The sequence below is a fragment of the Neovison vison genome, chromosome 4 (assembly GCF_020171115.1).
Source record: "Neovison vison isolate M4711 chromosome 4, ASM_NN_V1, whole genome shotgun sequence".
Classification (NCBI taxonomy): domain Eukaryota; kingdom Metazoa; phylum Chordata; class Mammalia; order Carnivora; family Mustelidae; genus Neogale; species Neogale vison.
Genome location: NC_058094.1, coordinates 178,305,075 through 178,323,504, shown reverse-complemented (window position 1 = coordinate 178,323,504; position 18,430 = coordinate 178,305,075). Strand labels below are relative to the sequence as shown.

At 40.1% G+C, this 18,430-nt stretch overlaps 1 protein-coding gene across 2 annotated transcripts in view; it reads left to right on the top strand.

The window, feature by feature from the left end:
• The window catches only part of RAPGEF5 (Rap guanine nucleotide exchange factor 5), a 223,528-nt gene that overhangs the window by 167,294 nt on the left and 37,804 nt on the right, over window positions 1–18,430 (top strand). For both annotated transcript variants that reach the window (XM_044246197.1, XM_044246196.1), the window contains exons 12-16: window positions 8,024–8,102; window positions 12,355–12,499; window positions 13,474–13,571; window positions 16,195–16,225; window positions 17,191–17,269. In XM_044246197.1, the coding sequence (XP_044102132.1) occupies window positions 8,024–8,102; window positions 12,355–12,499; window positions 13,474–13,571; window positions 16,195–16,225; window positions 17,191–17,269 (432 nt within the window). The remainder of the gene's footprint in view (window positions 1–8,023; window positions 8,103–12,354; window positions 12,500–13,473; window positions 13,572–16,194; window positions 16,226–17,190; window positions 17,270–18,430) is intronic.

Genomic DNA, 18,430 nt, shown 5'->3' with positions numbered 1-18,430 from the left:
CTCGCTCAGCTTGGAAGAAAATAACTTCTCTCTCATAGCTCTAGAATTTGTTAAGCAGACACAAAAAATAAAATCTTACTCATCTGAATTCAGTGATAATGATTCACAGTGACCAGGGTGGAAAAATTAACATTCCAAATGGTGATATATTCCAAGTTTTGGAAGAAAGCTGATAATAGAGATTCTTCGTGGTGCCTAGAAGATAAAAATATCATACCTTATCCTAAGTTGATTCCATTCTTAAAATTATTGCTTCAAATAACCATGCCCCAGACTTCTAATTTAGGATTTGATGTTTCAATTAATTTTTTCTTCATTTTGTGACATTTTGGAGGGTTTAGTGGACAAGCACTTAGGGACACAGTTTGTGTCTTTAAGAATGCATTCTGTGACGTTAATCACACCAGATGGGGCAACTCCGAGAGTCGGCTGTGTGAGCCTGAGTGACTCCTGCAGCTGGTTAATAATTTTTGTTGGTAGATGCTGGCAGATTGGTATTGAAGGCTCCATATCCATGACACTTCCCACGTTCTAATCTTATACTGTTAAATAAAATGATACTTAGATTGATCAGGAAGAAATACTTCTTCCCAGCTTATTGTGAGAGCTGCTGCTGTTACTAATCAGGAAACTATAACACCTCCAAGAAGAGTCTTTGGGGAAAACAGTGCGATAGATGGTGTGAAGGCAATTATCAGAATATCCTTGGTTCCTTCTAGTCTCACTCTCACTAACATATTGCAAGGGGCATCTCTCGAAAGCCCTCAGACATCCACACCATCCACACACCAAATCCTGTGGCCTTTGAATGCGAGCAAAGTCTGATGGACCTCCCTCCAGCAAATTTTGACACTCAGGATCTGCTCTCCTATCCATCACCCTTCCTTGTTGGCTTCTGTTGTTTGTGTCTCCCTGTTCTCCTGTTTCTCTCTCTCTTCTCTCCCCACTTCCTGAACTCATCCTTCTCTTAGCATTGCCCAAATGTGAACATACACCCCAGCTCATCCCTCAGCTCCCTGCTCACAACTTGCTGGGGTTTTATCTGAGAGCTGATGTTCCGGCCACTCTCTCTATCCCTTCTTATGGTAGCTCCCATAATCATCCAGACCTCTTTAGCGAGCTCTAGTCTTTGATATGTCTGCCCAGTATCTTCACTTAAGGTAACCTTAGGGAACTCAAGCTGCAAGTATTTAAAAAGTACACTCATCTTCCCTCTCCTGATTTTCCCTTTATCCAGTCTGACTGTCCTGATGCAGCAAGTGTAATCTGTATCTCTTGTCATTTCTGCCCTTGAAAATTTCCATTCACTTCCCTTTTCCTATAAAACAAGCCCCAGGCTTCTTGCTCTAGGGCTTAAAGACCCTCCAGGAATTGGTTCCAACCTATTTTCTAGCTTTACTTTGCAGTTACACATGTGATCCCTTCCATTGCTATTTCTAAACTTTACCATAGACCAAGACTTACAAAACTCACCTGTCCACAGACCGCTCATAAGAACAAGTGAAGCCAAGGAGGGCAGAGCCGTGATGAAACGCAGAGCGTACCCTGCAATGAAAAAGGCAACTCAGCACTAAACCAAGTTGGCTTATGAGATGTGGGCCGGGTATTGCCAGATGTTCTGATTATTTTGTTTCGTTTTGTTTAAAGATTCATTTATTCGTTTTAGAGAGTGTGTGTGAATGGGGCGGGGGAAGCCATCTCAAGCAGACTCCCCACTAAGCGTGACCCCAACTCTGAGATCATGACCTGAGCCGAAATCAGTAGTCAGATGCTTAACTGACTGAGCCACCCAGGTGTCCAGGTCTTCCGATTTTTAAATACTGTCACGTAACAAAAAGTATCTTTAACGGCTAGACACGGCCCAGAGGCCACAGGTTTGTGACTTGGCAGCAGACACACACGCTGTCACTCCTTCGCTCACATTTATTTAACCTCTTTATCCACCAATTCTTCTTCTTCTTCTTCTTCTTTTTAAGATTTCATTTATTTATTTGACAGAGAGAGGTAGAGAGCGCAAGCAGAGGGAATGACAGAGGGAGAGGGAGAAGCAGGCTTCCCACTGAGCAGGGAGCCCGATGCACGGCTTGATCCTAGCACCCCGGGATTATGACCTAACCATCTGAGCCACCCAGGCACCCCTCCACTGTTCTTCTTAGAAGTTCAGGGGTGACCCCCCATGGCACCTTCCTTGGCACGTTGGAGTTTCCTTCATCCCTTAGAACATTTATGATTGGTGCTGTCCAGTTGAGGTCGTACCTTATTTAGTTCATTTCATGGGGACAAAAGTCTCAGCTCCCTGACTAATTATGAGCTTGAAGCCACAGCTCCCTCGTGCTTTCTTGTCTCTTACCCCCAAATCCCTTAGCAAATGCCTTCTATCTAGTCAGTTCCCAGTACTCGGTTTTTCCTTGGTTGATTGGTAGGACTTGGAGAATTTGGAAAAGGGTCTGAATATTATTTTATGAAAGTAAGAACAGGTGGTACTTATTGAGTGCCTAATGTACACCATGTTCTCTGCCAGGTACTTGAGAATACGCTATTCTGTTAATTAATTCTGTTAATTCTGCCTGCAGTTCTGCTAGATGTGGATATGATACCCACTTTATAGCTGATTTAACTAAGGCCCAGAGAGGTTCAACATTGCGTCCAAGGCTATCCAGGTAGAAATTCAGCTCTCTGATTCCCTTCGTACTTTTCACACTGTTTTTCTAAGTTTCCTAGCAGGTTTAGTAGACACATGGATGAGTCACAAATGGGTTGTAATTAAAATTGTGCCTAGACGCTGAGAGAAGCTGAGGGCTGGGACAGCAGGAGCTCATGGGGCCTGTCACCTCTCTCCCCTCCCAGGGTGACTTGCAAACATGACTCTTGGTGTGGAGAACGTAGCAAGCCCTGGGTTTATTAGTGCATGCTCCTTCTAGTGACATTTTTAAAAGGCAGCATGTGAAATGTTACATAGTTCAGAACATAATTCCTGTTGCATTCAAATTTTTTCCTAAAGAATGATGGGATTCCCAAACCAAATTTTTCGTTACGGTAAGAACAGATTTCATTTTTTGAAGAGTGCCACCCAAACTCTCTGTGTAGTAAGCTCCTGTCATGAAAGAGGTGACCTTTAAAATCTGATGTAGAAACAGCATTCAATGAATAAGCATTTTTTATGTAACCAATAAGGAAAAATAAAACGAGATCTTAAGATTTGGTCATTTTAGAATAGCTAAGCAATACTCTGGCAAAGTGTAAAAATATCCAGGAATTGAGTGAATTTAAAAAGCTGCATTTTAGGTCATGAATATTGCTTTCAGAAATGTCAAATAAACTGAGGAAAAAGCATAGCTCTTAAGGGCATAGCACTTGAACCTATGGTTCAGGTATGAACGTTAATTTTTTTTTTTTAATTTGTGCTTCATCAAGTTACATGGTACATTTTGGCACTGCTTCTGAAAAATAATGGCAAGTTGTAATATTCCCAGACCAGAAGCAAGACCTTTCAAGTACAGAGTTTTTCTTGGCGAAATAAAGTTTAAGTAGAACATACTTTAGAGTGCCTTAAATTCCATTGCATCTGGAGTAGAAATATAGGTGAAACAAAACTGCTAACAGTACTTTAGGGAATGTGGGTCATTATAGAAATGTTGAATATTCACATTACCGTACTTCGTTTAAATAGCAACTGTTGGCAGTTGTCTGTCAAAATTCTTACCATTTGCTTTCTTGGCAATTCACTTATACCAAAAAGAAAGGAAGGAAGGAAGGAAGGAAGGAAGGAAGGAAGGAAGGAAGGAAGGAAAAAGCACTAAACTAGACCCTTTTGAAACATGTAGATCAGTTCCTCTGAATTGATTACATTTATGTAACAGAACCCTATAAAAAGGATCTGTACCAAACCAGTTACTAGTCCACCTGACACAACTCTAGGGTGCTCCAGAAACACTTGCGTTTTACAGAAATAAATGGACATTTTAGTGCTTGATACATTTCAAGCGAGAATGAGAAGATATTTTAATATCTGCATGAAAGAAAAATACATTCAAGTAAAATCAAATGAAAATGGACAGTTCTTTTCTTATACCTTAAGATTTAGACAATAACAGATGAGGGAAAAGTCCTGTATTAACATCATTATGGTCATGAGTTTCAGAGTAATTTCTTTTTTTTTTTTTAACTTAATTTTATTTTTTCAGTGTTCCGAGATTCATTGTTTTTAGAGTCATTTCTATCAAAGCTTTAGATTTTGACTATACCTTGATGTATTTTATTTCAAGTGAACGTAATGCTTAAAACTAATAGTATCTGCTTTCCAGTTTTGATTGTTACCAGCATGTTTCTTTTATACTGCGAGAATCCTTCCTATACTTAAAACCACAACATAAATATCTTTTACTTGGGGGGAGCAGGGGAGTACTCGCAAAAGGATGGCTGAATACTTTTGTCAGTGATGAGCCAAGAATTTGGGATTCGATTCAGTGATTGATTTAATGAATAGAATTTCAAAGGAAAGATGTTTGTCTGTTAATACCTAGGTATTCACAGAGTTAGAAAGCAAAATGAATATATCTTTTTATTCAGAATGTTAGTATATATGGCAACTACAAATTTGTTTAAATGAAAGATACTTTTATACACAAAGGTGCTTTTCTGCCTAAGGTCTTAAATTACTGTTAATTAAGCACTATATAATATAATAGATAATTATAGTGTTTTAATGTGGATGCCAGAGGATGTGCTAGTCTTTCTAAATGGCTATTGTTGGCTAATAGTCTTCAGGGGATCATTTGTATAGCCATTGTGGTTCTAAAAATATCTCTGAATACCATGGGACAGTCTTTTTTGATACATGGCTATTACAAAATGCATTTTTATTTGAAATGTGTCATTTTGGTTATATCATTCAATTACTTTCGTGGGCAACAAAAAAACACCAGTGCTGAAAGAGAGTAAGGGAAAGCTCTTTATATAGAGAAAAATTTCATAACAATATGGTAGTTAAATAGGGAAAGATTTGAATCAAGGGCAAAGGGAATCTGTACTCTTTTGAGGAATTTTAGCGGTTCGGTAGGACTTTAACTGGAGATGTTTTCATGTAGCCTTGTTGTTTTTATTTTAATTAATATTTCTGTTGCAAAGAGATAATTAGGTAAATGCTGTTGAATATTAAATATGGTAATAGCTTAGGGGAAAGCATTTCTGGGTCAAAGCCCTTAACAGAATATCGTCACATGTGAGCTCATTAATTGAATCGAACGCCAAATGGTTTTCCACCATATGAACCAGACTTCTCACAGTCACTCAGTTCATTATCCAAGGCTGTTCCAGAATGGAATGACTGGTTATGTCAAAGTTTAATGGCATTCTTTTTCATCTCAGTTGCTAATGGAGTAAATTTTGATTAGAGAATAGTTCCAACCTCCTTGAATCAGCTAAGTATAAGAACATTCCAAAGAGTCTGAACCTATGTCCCATCAAGTATTCTGAACGCTGAATGGTGAAGTTCGCAGGCTCTCCCCCAGCGGCTTCTGTGTATCGTCTGCTCTGATCTGTAAGGGCCCACAGAGAACCCTCAAATCGATTTTAGGCTACTCTGTGGTTCTTGCTGCCTGTACCTAGCACTGAATGCAAAAAAGACTCAATTTCTAACGAGAGCAGAGAGCTTGAAGATTTTCATCACCCACCTTTATTACAGAGCCGTGTTAGAATTGGTGACCATCCCTGCTCAGTAGTGACCCAGAGGGCTAGTTTTTAAGTAGTATTTCAAAATATCCTAGGGGTTCAGACGTTATGCCACTGTTTGATTTTTCTTGAAACTATTTTAAGAACTGTGATGAAGGACACACAGACCTCCAAAATGTATATTTCAAGATTTTCATTAGGATAACCAAATGATGAACTTCTGTTGCCAGGTTAACTAGTTTTGGGGGCCGGTGTTAGAGTACGGTTTCTCCTGCCTTTCCGGGCAGATGAATATTTGAAACTGCACGGAATCTTTCCTGTTGATTTGGAAATTATGTTGGAGGTCACAGTTTGCCAACCACTTTTGTAAACAGGGTCTCTAGGAGAGAGCTCCCAGGCCTTCTGTGAGTGGAGGCTGTGCGTGTGCGTTCACACTGAATTGTCCAACCGGCCACACTCCCATAGTTACCTTCAGCATATAGGGCTGTAGAGCTCTATACAGGGCTGTTCCTTCCCCTACACACTGGATAGGGCTTCGTTTCTGCCTAGCAAGGCCCAGACACATCTGTTTGAGAACATACTTTTACAAGTAACAGTAAGCTGGAGCAGAGACCGTTAATGTATTGCAGTATGATACATTATACGCGTAGGCTTATTTGACATTATGGGTGCCATTTGTCAAATTTATTTTTTTAATAAGGAATACTGTTACTTAGCACAAATCAGTAAATATCTTTAAAAAAAAAACTTTCTTAATACTCTTCATTAGCATCTCTGGTTCATTTCACTTCAGGCCATTCTGCAGTTAGAAAGGAAGTTTTTGTTTTGTTTTGTTTTTAACGTGACCATTTGCAGTCACTTATTGGTGTAAATTGGGATGATCTTGATGTTCTGCAACCAAACAAAACAATTAATTAAGCAAGGGGCAGCTGACAAGGATTGGAGATATCATTCACTACCTCTTTATATCAGAGTTTTGTGTTTGTAAGCATAGCCTTGTTGTTTTGCATTTATCACTTCTTACAGTAAATGTTATTGACTATTTCTAAAAATTCTGGCATTTTTAGATGCCATAGACCTCAACATAGATCTTCAGAGCTCTGTACAGGGCGATTCCTTCTCATATACACTCAGTATAGCTCTTGGAGAGCATAAATGGTATCGCGTGTACAAGCTCATTATTCTTACCACTGATTAATTACTATTTCAAATTCCTAGAAATTTATGTCCAAGATGTAAAAGACATAAAAATGAAATTAATTGAAAAAGAATTTTAAGTTAAGGAGGCTGGATAAAAACAAGTATGGCAAGAGCTCTACTTTGCACTGTGCATGTGATTTTTTTCTATCAATTTGGAAATGATATTGGGGGGTCAGGGTTTACCTGTTTAGCTGTCCCATATTACCTGTAAGCTGGACTTTTCCAAGAACACTCAAGGCCAAGAGGCAATAAAAATCAAAGCTTTTTTTGTCAGTGGAGGAGGTAGGGAAGGGATTGGGACGGAGTATATCATGGTATGTTATCCCTGCTCCCATATTTTTAAAAAAATTTTTTTAAAGATTTTATGTGTTTATTTGACAGAGAAAGATCACAAATAGGCAGCGAGGCAGGCAGAGAGAGAGAGAGGAGGAAGCAGGCTCCCCGCTGAGCAAAGAGCCTGATGCAGGACTCTATCCCAGGACCCTGAGATCATGACCTGAACCCAAGGCAGCGGCTTAACCCACTGAGTCACACAGGCGCCCCTGCTTTCCGTATTTAACAGGACTTAGCTGTGTTTCTCTCCACCGCAGTACCATCACCCACCACATTTCCAGCTTTTCATAGATGTATTTGAGAGAGAAAGGTGAATGGCCTTGGAACCTGGTATGTGTCCTCTAAGTTTTATTATCCATTGTTCTTGGCCTAGACTTAGGTAAATGACTTTAGAAAGCCTTAATTTATTAGAACATGCGAGCTTCATTCCCTGTCGGACTGGAGTATATGCCCCAGAAATACCATAAAATTTATCTTTAAAAGGACATTATTTATGCATTGGGTTTCAATAACATCTTTACCCACAAAAATAAATGATGTTTTAGGGAGTGAAAAAAATAACAAGTTGTGTGTTTAGAGAGCCTTGCAACAACAACAAAAAAATAATCCCATTGCTGAGGTGTTCTGTGTAAGGAGTTTTAGAAATCTTAACTTCAACAAATAATGTATTTTTTGGTTAAAATTCTCCTATCCTAACTCCTCCCACAACCACCACCACTTACCGTCTTTCTGCCACACATGCTGTTCGAGAGCCTGGAGAAGCAGTTGCCCTTCTTATCACTGGTGTGCTTACCTTGTGTTTGTTTTTCTTTCTTTGCAGAGACCCTCCTTGATGATTTCCTCCTCACGTACACGGTCTTCATGACAACCGATGACTTGTGCCAGGCGCTGCTGAGGCAATATCCTTCATTAACTTCAGGATGCTGTGCTGGCTTCCTCTCAGACAGATGTCTCCCATTAGGAATTAACTGCCTCTCTTAATTTACTCAGCCCCTCTGTAGAGTGTGGGTCGGTTCAGTATTAATGTAATGATATCCAAGGTAAAAGATGAAATGAGACAGAATAGACAGCGAGAACTGGAAGGCGGGGCTTCTGTTCTCACCTTCTGGGTTGTGGGTAGATTGTACTGTTTGTGCTATGTTTTCTTCAAACGTAGGTCTCACTGGGGTAAGTTTGGCCCACCGGGTAAAGCCCAGAGTCAAGAGGTTGAGTGGACAGGCCATCCGTGAACTTGTAAGACTATCAGGCCGTTAGTGCCAGGGGACTTGGGCAGGAAAATGCACGTGCATGATTCCATGTTTCTCTGCAGGCGTTCTGGGGCCCGGTGAGCCATCCCCAACGTGGGAGGTTGAAACTACCCCCTAATCAACTGTCATCTTTCAGAAGCTTTGTGAAGACATGTGCTGTTAGAATGACAGGTGTGATGAGGTTAATGACGAGTTAGGGAAGCTTTATGATTCCATGCATGAACTAGAAGGGGTGCAACAGATGAAAGGCCATAAAGCCAAGCCAAGTAAACTTAACACAGAGTCTCCATACGGGCTTCACGACTCACAGTGTGCAAGAAAGGAGCTACAGAAGCACTTAAGAAGTCTGTTAACTGTCAGGTATTTATCAAACCAAACTGAAGATTCCAAGAAAGCCCTAGTGAACATTTTTAGGAAGATGGGTTTTTTTTTTTTTTATGCATATATCTGAGTTTTATTGAGCCATAATGGTAGTGGTCTTGGTAATATTGTCCTGTTAAATGATCGTTGCATTTTTACCCAGCTTGATAGCCTTTTCCTGCTTAAAAGAATACCTTAAAACTCCATAAAGGGTATTCCTGAAATAAAATCTCTCTTAATAAATATATAAACTAGAAATCATGATTACTCGGTAGTACTTTGCTTTGTCCATATGGCCACCCAAAGCTACATTTTTTTTTTTAAGATTTTATTTACTTATTTGACAGAGATCACAAGTAGGCAGAGAGGCAGGCAGAGAGAGAGGAAGGGAAGCAGGCTCCCCACCAAGCAGAGAGCCTGATGCGGGGTTCGATCCAGGACCCTGTGATCATGACCTGAGCTGAAGGCAGAGGCTTTAACCCACTAAGCCGTCCAGGCACCCCCAAAGCTACATTTCTTGGGGAGCTTTTCGAACTGGTTCATAAAACTGGCCTTGAAACATTACCCATTTTGAATTTAGAGAATTTTAAAAATAGATTTCTTCCACAGCTTCCAAGTGGATGTTATTTAAAAATTCTGCAATAATTACGGGGTTTTCAAGTTCTTCTTTAATAGTGTTTTAGAAAAATAACTATGAGCTAATTTCTTCTGCCTTTTAATGCTAAAGGCTTTTCCAAAATTATTACCACCTATTAAACCATATAGTTTGCTTCAGAGCAAATAGATGCCTTCAAACCATTGTTTTTAATTAGGATCCTAATAGGGACACCTGGGTGGCTCAGTCAGTTCAGCATCCAGCTCTTGATTTTGGTTCAGGTCATGATCTCAGTGTCCTGAGATCAAGCCCTGTGTCAGGCTCCCCTCTAGGCATGGAACCTGCTGAAAATTCTCTCTCTCCTTCTGCCCCTCCCCACATCCCTCTCTCTTTAAATAAAAATAGATAAATAATAAATAACTAGGATCCTAGTATTATTTGTGATTATTGAGTAATTTAATGCCTCATAGAATTTCCCTGAAGAGTCTAAAACTTCACTTTCATATGACCATGTTTTAAGTCTTTGACCAAGACATGTTCTATGAAAATTTAGTTCAGATTCTTACTTAGCAGCCTTTTTACTAACTATCAAAACCCATGAAATCCATACTCTGCTTTTTGTGAAATAATACAAACCACAAACAAAAATATGGCATCCGTATTTAATTTGAGAGATTTTTTTGTGCCCCTTAGTGAAGCTATCTTATGTATCCCACTGCCATCTCCTTCTAAGGAGTGATCTGAATTAGTTTTTGTTGTTTGTCTCCCATTGGTTTTAAACATTAGTTATAGATTAGAGCCATTTATGCTGTGTTTGGGTATCTGAGACAGATACTTTTACTGTGATAGAATTTTATACTTTTTAGCTTTTATCATCATAAAAAGTATTATGTAAGCTTCCAGCCTTAGGCTAGCTAATGTTCAGTGCACTACACTGAAGGTATAATTGTCATCCAGTGCCTTCCCATTATTACCGTCCTCTGGCTATGTTTATAAATCAATATAATCTAGTATGGGCAAAATGTATAAAAGTGAATACACCCTGATAAAGAAAACAGAGTAATCCAAATGTTAAATTTAATCACTAACATTTTTGAAAAATATATCTTGTAAGCAAAACAAGATGAAACAAATAAATGGTAGTAACTGTGAATGGAGAAGGGCCATTGACGTTTCGTCCCTGAAATGGCTCTATCCTACAGGTACATAATTATAAAACATAGATGCAGTGGTAATAATTAAGCCCACCTCCGTGGGGCGCCTGGGTTGCTCAGTCATTAAGCATCTGTCTTCGGCTCAGGTCTTTATCCCAGGGTTCTGGGATCCAGCCCCACATCGGGCTCCCTGCTCAGGAGGAGGCCTACTTTTCCCTCTCCCACTCCCCTTGCTTGTGTTCCCTCTCTTGCTGCATCTCTGTCAAATAAATTAAAAAAAAAGAAAGAAAGAAAGAAAGAAAAAGCCCACCTCCTGGCTTATACATGCTGACCTAAAAGAAAGAAGTTGTTAGTATTTCCGAATTTTCTAGGTTTTCTTCTTTATATTGGTTAGGGCATGGTAGTCACAGGAAAAGAAGAACATGACCATTGTATAAGTGGAAATAATGTAGGCAATAATATTTTATATTTTGTCTGTTAAGAGAAAAAAACAGGGGAAAATGGATGTTTTAACAGATGCTTTGTGTGTTTGCCTGAGTCTATTACTCACACAGAAATTTAAAAAAAAAAAAAAATCAAATGCCCTGGATGTATTCTTGCAGGTTAGAGAGACAGTGACTAAAATATGTTTTAAAATATTTACAAAGGCTGACATAGATACTCGTATTTTGCAGTTATATTTCAGCATTAAGATCCTGCCCAGCAGCCCCAAGGCCTCCCTGTCTTTGGTATCATAGCATTTCCTTTTCCTACTAACTTTTCAGTGTATACGAGACGGTCAGAAATGATAATTTGGGGAACAAAAACACTAGGTTGATTTGGAAAATGCCAAGCTTCCGTCTCATCCCCAAAGCTTGAAGCACATTGCTTTTGGGGAGTTGTTATTTTTATGTAATTTGAACAGCACAGTTCGCCCCTGTTAACTTCCAGTATATATCATTCAGGGTGATGACATTTTTCTTATAAATAAGCATAGTTAATGGAAGCAGGTGATCCCAACATATTTTCTTGCTTGCTTTCCTGCTCAACAGTATGCTAAGTGTTCGCCATCCATAAATGCACCAATAGACCATCAGTCTTAAAGCTGTAGATTGCCTATTAATGGATCTGTGATGATTTAGCTAACTATCCAGTGTTTGACCCATTTAGGTTATTCCTATTTTACTTTTTTTATTCTGATAAAAATGAAAAGTTGCAGTCCTTTTTAATTATATTTACATGCTTATCCAGTCCTTTTTTCCAAGCAGATTCCTGGGAGCGGGCATTTAAATCACAGCACAAATGATGCTCCAGAAATCAGTGCCCATAGGGGCTAATTGAGAAGTGACTGCTTTTATCAGTTGTGAATTTCTGAAAATCAAAGGATATCTGGCCTAGTTCTGATGTAACTCTTATGGAAGGTGTCTACCTATGTAATGAGGCCAGCACTGCTGTCGCCACCCTTGAAATTCATGGGCCACTTAGAATCTCTTCGTGGTGGGATTGACCCCGTGCTGCCTGTGGGACTGTGTCAGCAGCTGTCAATGCAAATCATCTAATTAACCTTCACGACCTGCCACCAAGCACACGGACATCATTTTCCTGGGTTTACTTACTTTTGCTCTTTCTGGTGCACACCTTTGCTCTTGCTACCCATGCTCTTTTCTTCCCACAGGCTTAGATACTTGCAGATTCTTTGGCAAATGCTTTAGCATGTTTTGTGAATATAAGAATACGTGCATCTCTTCATATTTTCAGTTAAAGAGCACAATGCAATATTTCCAACAGTGCAATATTCTTTCTTAACCATTTGCACCTATTCTGCTAAGAAGTATCAAGGGAAAGAAGAAAACTCAGATGTTCCTTGTCGGAAACGTAAGGTTTTGCATCTTGTGTCCCAATGGATTGCCCTCTACAAAGACTGGTTACATGAAGACGAACATTCAAAAATGTTCTTAAAGGTAATGTAAAACTTCAAGATATTCTTTGATTCCCAATGCCCGATTTTATTTTCAGTTCTGTACTTCAAAAATCCTTTTGTAGGTGTCAGTCAAGCAGCTTTTTTGTCATATTCAAGGTGTGATTCAAAGAAAATATTAATTTGTTTTTATTTATTTTTTAAAGATTCTATTTATTTGAGAGAAAGAGAGTGAGTGAACAAGAGAAATCACAAGGAGGAGGGTAGGGCAAAGAGGGAGAAAAAGACTCCCCACTAAGCAGGGAGCCTGATACAGGACTCGATCCCAGGACCCTGGGATCATGACCTGAGCCGGGCAGATGCTTAACTGACTCAGCCACCCAGGTGCCCCTGTTTTGATTTTTGAGGCCTGCTCTTCTATACCTAGATTAAAAAATTTTTAATTGAAAATAATCCATTATGAAAAAAAATGTAGGCAGCCAGTTTTACATTTGCTAATTTAAGGTTATTTTATATAATTCATGGGAATTTTGATTACAGATGAAATAGTTAAGGTAGATAAAACATACAAGCCGGGCTTGGAGCTCAATCCCAGGACTCTGGGATCATGACCTGAGCCCAAGATGCTTAACGGACTCAGCCACCCAGGTGCCTCAAAAACTAATGTTATTTTCAAAACAACTGGGTCATAAGATTCAGTCCATTTTTTTTCTTTCCAAGTGACTATGTGGGTATTATTTTTAAATATAGAATAGGCATGGGAATCTCGAGTAGCCTTCCAGGTGTCTCTAAGTTTAGCATTGACTATGTATGGCCCCTGACAGCTGTGAGAGAGCCACACAGTTGAGTGAGGGGCTAGGAGGCGGAATCCCACCTAGGATCTCACTGGTACTGGTTTCACCCCCTCATGATCCTTCATTCCACCTGTTCCCTCAGCAGGTTAACTGTCATGCAAATCCTAGTCCCGACAGGATAGGCATTTCAGCCACCGTTTTTCTTTCTTCCCTTGCCCCGCAGACCATCTACAGGAACGTGCTGGATGACGTCTATGAATATCCAATACTTGAAAAAGAACTGAAAGAGTTTCAGAAGATACTTGGAATGCACCGTCGCCAGTGAGTACCTACCCCTTTCCGTATTACAGTTAATAAAAGAAAGTGGCAAAGGTGATAGAATTCGAGTGTCTTACAAAGTTCATTTTGAACACTTTGAATCTGGGATCCCTTGATTCCTTAGCTTTTCTAGTAGAGAATTGTGTATTTTGCTTTTATATCAAAACGAATGAACCCAATATCAAGCTTATTGGCTATTTTTTCCACTTACATGCCAATTTTTAATTTTTATTTATTTTAATGATTTATTTTTATTAACATATAATATATTATTAGCCCCAGGGGTACAGGTCTGTGAATCATCAGGCTTGCACAATTCACAGCACTCACCGTAGCACATACCCTCCTCCCCAGTGTCCATCACCCAGCCACCCCATCCCTTCCATTTCCCAACCCTGTAGCAACCCTCAGTTTGTTTCCTGAGACTAAGTGTCCCTTATGGTTTATCTCCCTCCCAATCCCATCTTGTTTCATTTTTTCCTCCCTTCCCCTATGATCCTCTGCCTTGTTTCTTAAATTCCACATATCAGTGAGATCATATGATAATGGTCTTTCTCACTTATTTCACTTAGCATAATACCTTCTAGTTCTATCCACTTCATTGCAAATGGCAAATTTTCTTTTTTCTTTTTTTTATGGCTGCATAATATTGGCTATTTTTTTTTACACTGTTTGATACGATAGAAACCAACAGAGCCAGAACAACCTGGGTACATAAAAACAATTCTTTAGTAAGTTATTATTTAATTTTAAAAGTGTAAATATTTAACTTGTCATTTAGGAGGCTTATAGCTGTCTTTAATGGAATAGGGAAAAAAAAGTTTTAGAAATAGGTTTTGGCAAATCATGAAGCATTTTTTTTTTCAAATGGTTTTTTTTTTAATTATTATTATTTATTTGATAGACAGAGATTACAAGTAGTCAGAGAGGCGGGCAGGGAGAGAGAGGAGGAAGCAGGCTCTCTGCTAAGCAGAGATCCCGATGTGGGCCTCGATCCCAGGACCCTGGGATCATGACCGGAGCCAAAGGCAGAGGTGTTTTTTTTGTTTTTTTTTTTAAATATTTATTTATTTATTTGACAGATCACAAATAGGCAGAGAGGCAGGAAGAGAGAGAGAGAGAGAGAGGAGGAAGCTGGCTCCCTGCTAAGGAGAGATCCCGGACGTGGGGGTCGATCCCAGAACCCCGGGACCATGACCTGAGCTGAAGGCAGAGGCTTTAACCCACTGAGCCACCCAGGTGCCCCAAAGGCAGAGGTTTTAACCCACTGAGCCACCCAGGCACTCCAAGTCATGAAGCATTTTTAAAGCTCCATCTTATGGATTCCCTGGGGCTTCTATATCAATTTAGAAAGATTAAAGAAAACCATTTACTCCCTGACTTTTTGTATGTGTAAGTATCCCCAAGGTATCTCTCATTAGTCTTTCAGATTGCCAGCACCTGATTGACCACTATTCTCCTTACCAATATTGGTGAATGAAAACATGAGGTCATTATTCAGTTTTCAGATAAAGCTGCAAACTTAATCTGAAAGGGAAAACTGTTCTCCGATTTGCAGTGTACTTTCTATTTAGTAAACCGGAAATGCACATGTTGTCAAGTTGTGAGAAACTTCTATGAAGATGTCAGCAGTCACAGAGGCACTTCTCGTAGAAAGTGTTAATTTAGGCCTTTCAGATGATTAATTTGAGACTTCAAGCCTGACCTAATTTTAGTAAAGAGAGATCCTATTGCAAATTAACTGTCTATATAAATTAATTTTAGGGCACAAACAAATCATGTAACAGCTTTAGTCCTCAGTCATGAAAATCACATTTAGAAATTCAGAAATGAGATGCAGTATGGGACAGTGTTAGAAATAAAGTTGGGAATTTCGGTAATAAGTTCTCAGCACCTAAAATGAGTATGAAATGTGAACAAATAAATGAAACAGGAAAGAAAAAGAGAGACAACCTTTCCATCAAAATAATCCCCCACGTAAAAGTTGGTCTTTGCTATAAGACAGGCCTGGTTACCCTTGGGAAACTTTAATTCATGGCTTAATGCATTTATATAGATTCAGTACATTAATGGAACCTAATACATCCCATTTTAAAAACTCAAATTAAATGAGAAATAATAGATTGAAATAAGAAAGTGATATAAGATATGGCTTTTGCCTCTTTGGTGAAAGATTATAAGTCATCTCTAGATTCTAGAAAAAGGTTTGAGCTGGGGACCTACAGAACGTCCCCTACTTCCACCATACACAGAAACATTCTGGAAAAGTTGTGCCTTGGTTAACTTAACCATCTGAATAACAAGAATTTCACCCAATCTATCAGTATATGAGAAAACTCAGAATTTCTGCAGACTGACTAAACCTAGTTCATCCTTCAGCACTCACTTTCTGTGCATAGAAAGTAAAATATACCCATTGAGCAGATAGCATCTTTTCTTCCTCATTCAGTCGAAACCCAGAGCCCAAGGTCAAGGGTGTTATACATAGTGACCTAATGAATACCAGGTTTTATCTTTCCGAAAAGCAAAATCATCTGCCCAGCGCCTGAAAATTAATCTTCTGTGGCAATCACTGCATTATTCTGGGTTTGGAACAAAGACTGACTTTTTTTCCTTTTCCTTTCAGCACTGTAGATGAATATTCACCACAAAGGAAGGTGAGGCAGACCTTTCTCTATCCGAAATGGGGCCGTCAAGTTGGGAGACCTTGCTTGGCCTCAGTTGGCCTTTCTTCATAATTAAAATGAATCCTGCCTCCAGCAGACCAGGGGGTAGTCGGGGAAGCCAGGGGCTGTGGCTTACGTGGATCTCACGGCTTCACTTCACCTTGCTTGAGCCGCTGTAGATCCAGATCAGACGCTGGCCACGTGCCCTTGACTTGACATTCTGCATATTTTTGGAAACTCAGAGTTTCTCCAGTGTTCCCAGAGTGATATAAATTTGAATTTGAAACATTGATGTGAAAAAAAGAGAAAAAAAGAAGGAAAGAAAAAGAAATGCAGGCAAGAATCTTGACTGTAAGGGTAAGGAAGTCTAGTAATGAGCCAAAGGTTTGTACTTTTCAACCCGACAAAAAGGGAAAGAAGGAGTGTGTTTCCTATTCACCTTGAAAGGGAAATGCAAAATGAGATGTCAGGCACACGTTTTGCAGAAGCTCATCTATCAGGTGGATAATCATAATGAATAATGGACTTAGTTCCCTTCAGCGAGTCCTGGTGCTACGGCCGAAGCGTGCAACCATCTAAAGTTGCTTTGTTCCAAAGCGTGGTTACTGTTGGGATATCTCTCTCTAGCGAAGACTCTGTGGGTGTTTGTGGTAGCCAGAGGTTCAAAATCAGGCCAATACTTTCCAGCATGTTGCAGGGAATAATTATAGGAGCTTTTTGCCTGCTTCTGGCTTTGGCCAAGGTCTGCTGTGTTGCTCAGCATCTTTACCTCCACATGCATGAATAGAGGCAACTCCCTAGTTAGTCCTCTAAAATTGGATGGGTGGATTTCATATTTTTAAAAAAATGAAAGAAAGAAAAATTGGCTAGCTCTTTTGGAACATGTTGTAAACAGCTGTGGTTTTCCAAAGGGCAGGAATGCATTCATTCATTGTTCTCTTTCTTGCTTCTCACAGAATAAAGCCCTTTTCCACCAATTCAGTCTTAAGGAGAACTGGCTCCAGCACAGAGGAACCGTGACTGAAACAGAGGAAAGTGAGTGTCGTTTTAACGAGGGTTTGGGGTAGGTGGAGTCGCAGTTAATCACCCTCATTCTCCAGCATTAACACATCAGCCCGCCTTGGAACATTTCCAGCCATCACAGCCCTGTGACCTGTGTCAAACATGTTCACACCCAGTATGATGGTCGTTATTTTCTTGCTTCAAGTGTAGCCATTTTCTTCACCCTACACCAGTGTCTCAGGGGCCAAGGATGTTTCTGACTGGGAAGGGAGGAAAGAAAACTTGGAACAAGAGCTTCTTGACTTTCTCAGGGAGAGGTGCAGCATTGCCGGGAAGGTACTACCTGTTCCTCTTGGCTGCTTTCTCCCTTGATTGCTCAGCTTGCTGTCTGGGGCTGACTGGAAAGCCCATTAAAGCCAACATGTGGGGCTTTGGTGGGGTCAGTCCCTGAGATGAAGAGAAGAGACTCTTGGCAAGAAGAGCAGAAGGACAGGAGTGCGGCAGAAATCCCCCTTCAAGACAGTGCTACGTGCCCAGTCCTCCCACCCTCGGTCAGCACTCCCCAAAGCTCCCCGGTGACAGGGCTCGGACCCACTCTGAAGAAGCTTGCCCAGTAGGGGTGGGGAAGGGTAGATAACCTTTAGCCCCATGAAGGTGCTTCCTTCTGTGTTACTCCCTTGTAACAGAGAAGGAAATGATTTCCTTCTGTGTGCATAAAGGTTGAGTCAAGTGCAGAGCCTGGGGAAACACAACAATGGAAAACATTCACGCTCTTGTGACTAGGAGGTTTCTCTTAGAGCCCACCTCTCCGTCTGGGCTGAAATTCTAAGTGTGAACCCTTCCTGTCTGCTCTGCTTCTCACATACTTAAACAACAAAGTGTCACACTTCTGTGACACTACGGCTTCTGCTGCTACGCGGTATTTGTGGAAGCTGGGCAAGAAATGATCTTACCTCCTAATTCCTTAGTTGCTGACCCTCCAAGCTGATTTGTCTTACAGTTTAACCAGATAATTTCCCAAGCTGAGTTACAAAAAGTGGAAGTGTTTCGAGACCCCTGGCCTCATTTTGTTCATCTGTTTATTAAGCGGGTTTTAAGCTCTCCTCATATTCAGTGGCTTGTGCACTGGATCTTGTCTTGCTCAAAAATTTTATTTTTCTGTGGAAGCAAAAAAGCTTTTGTTGCCTCTCACAT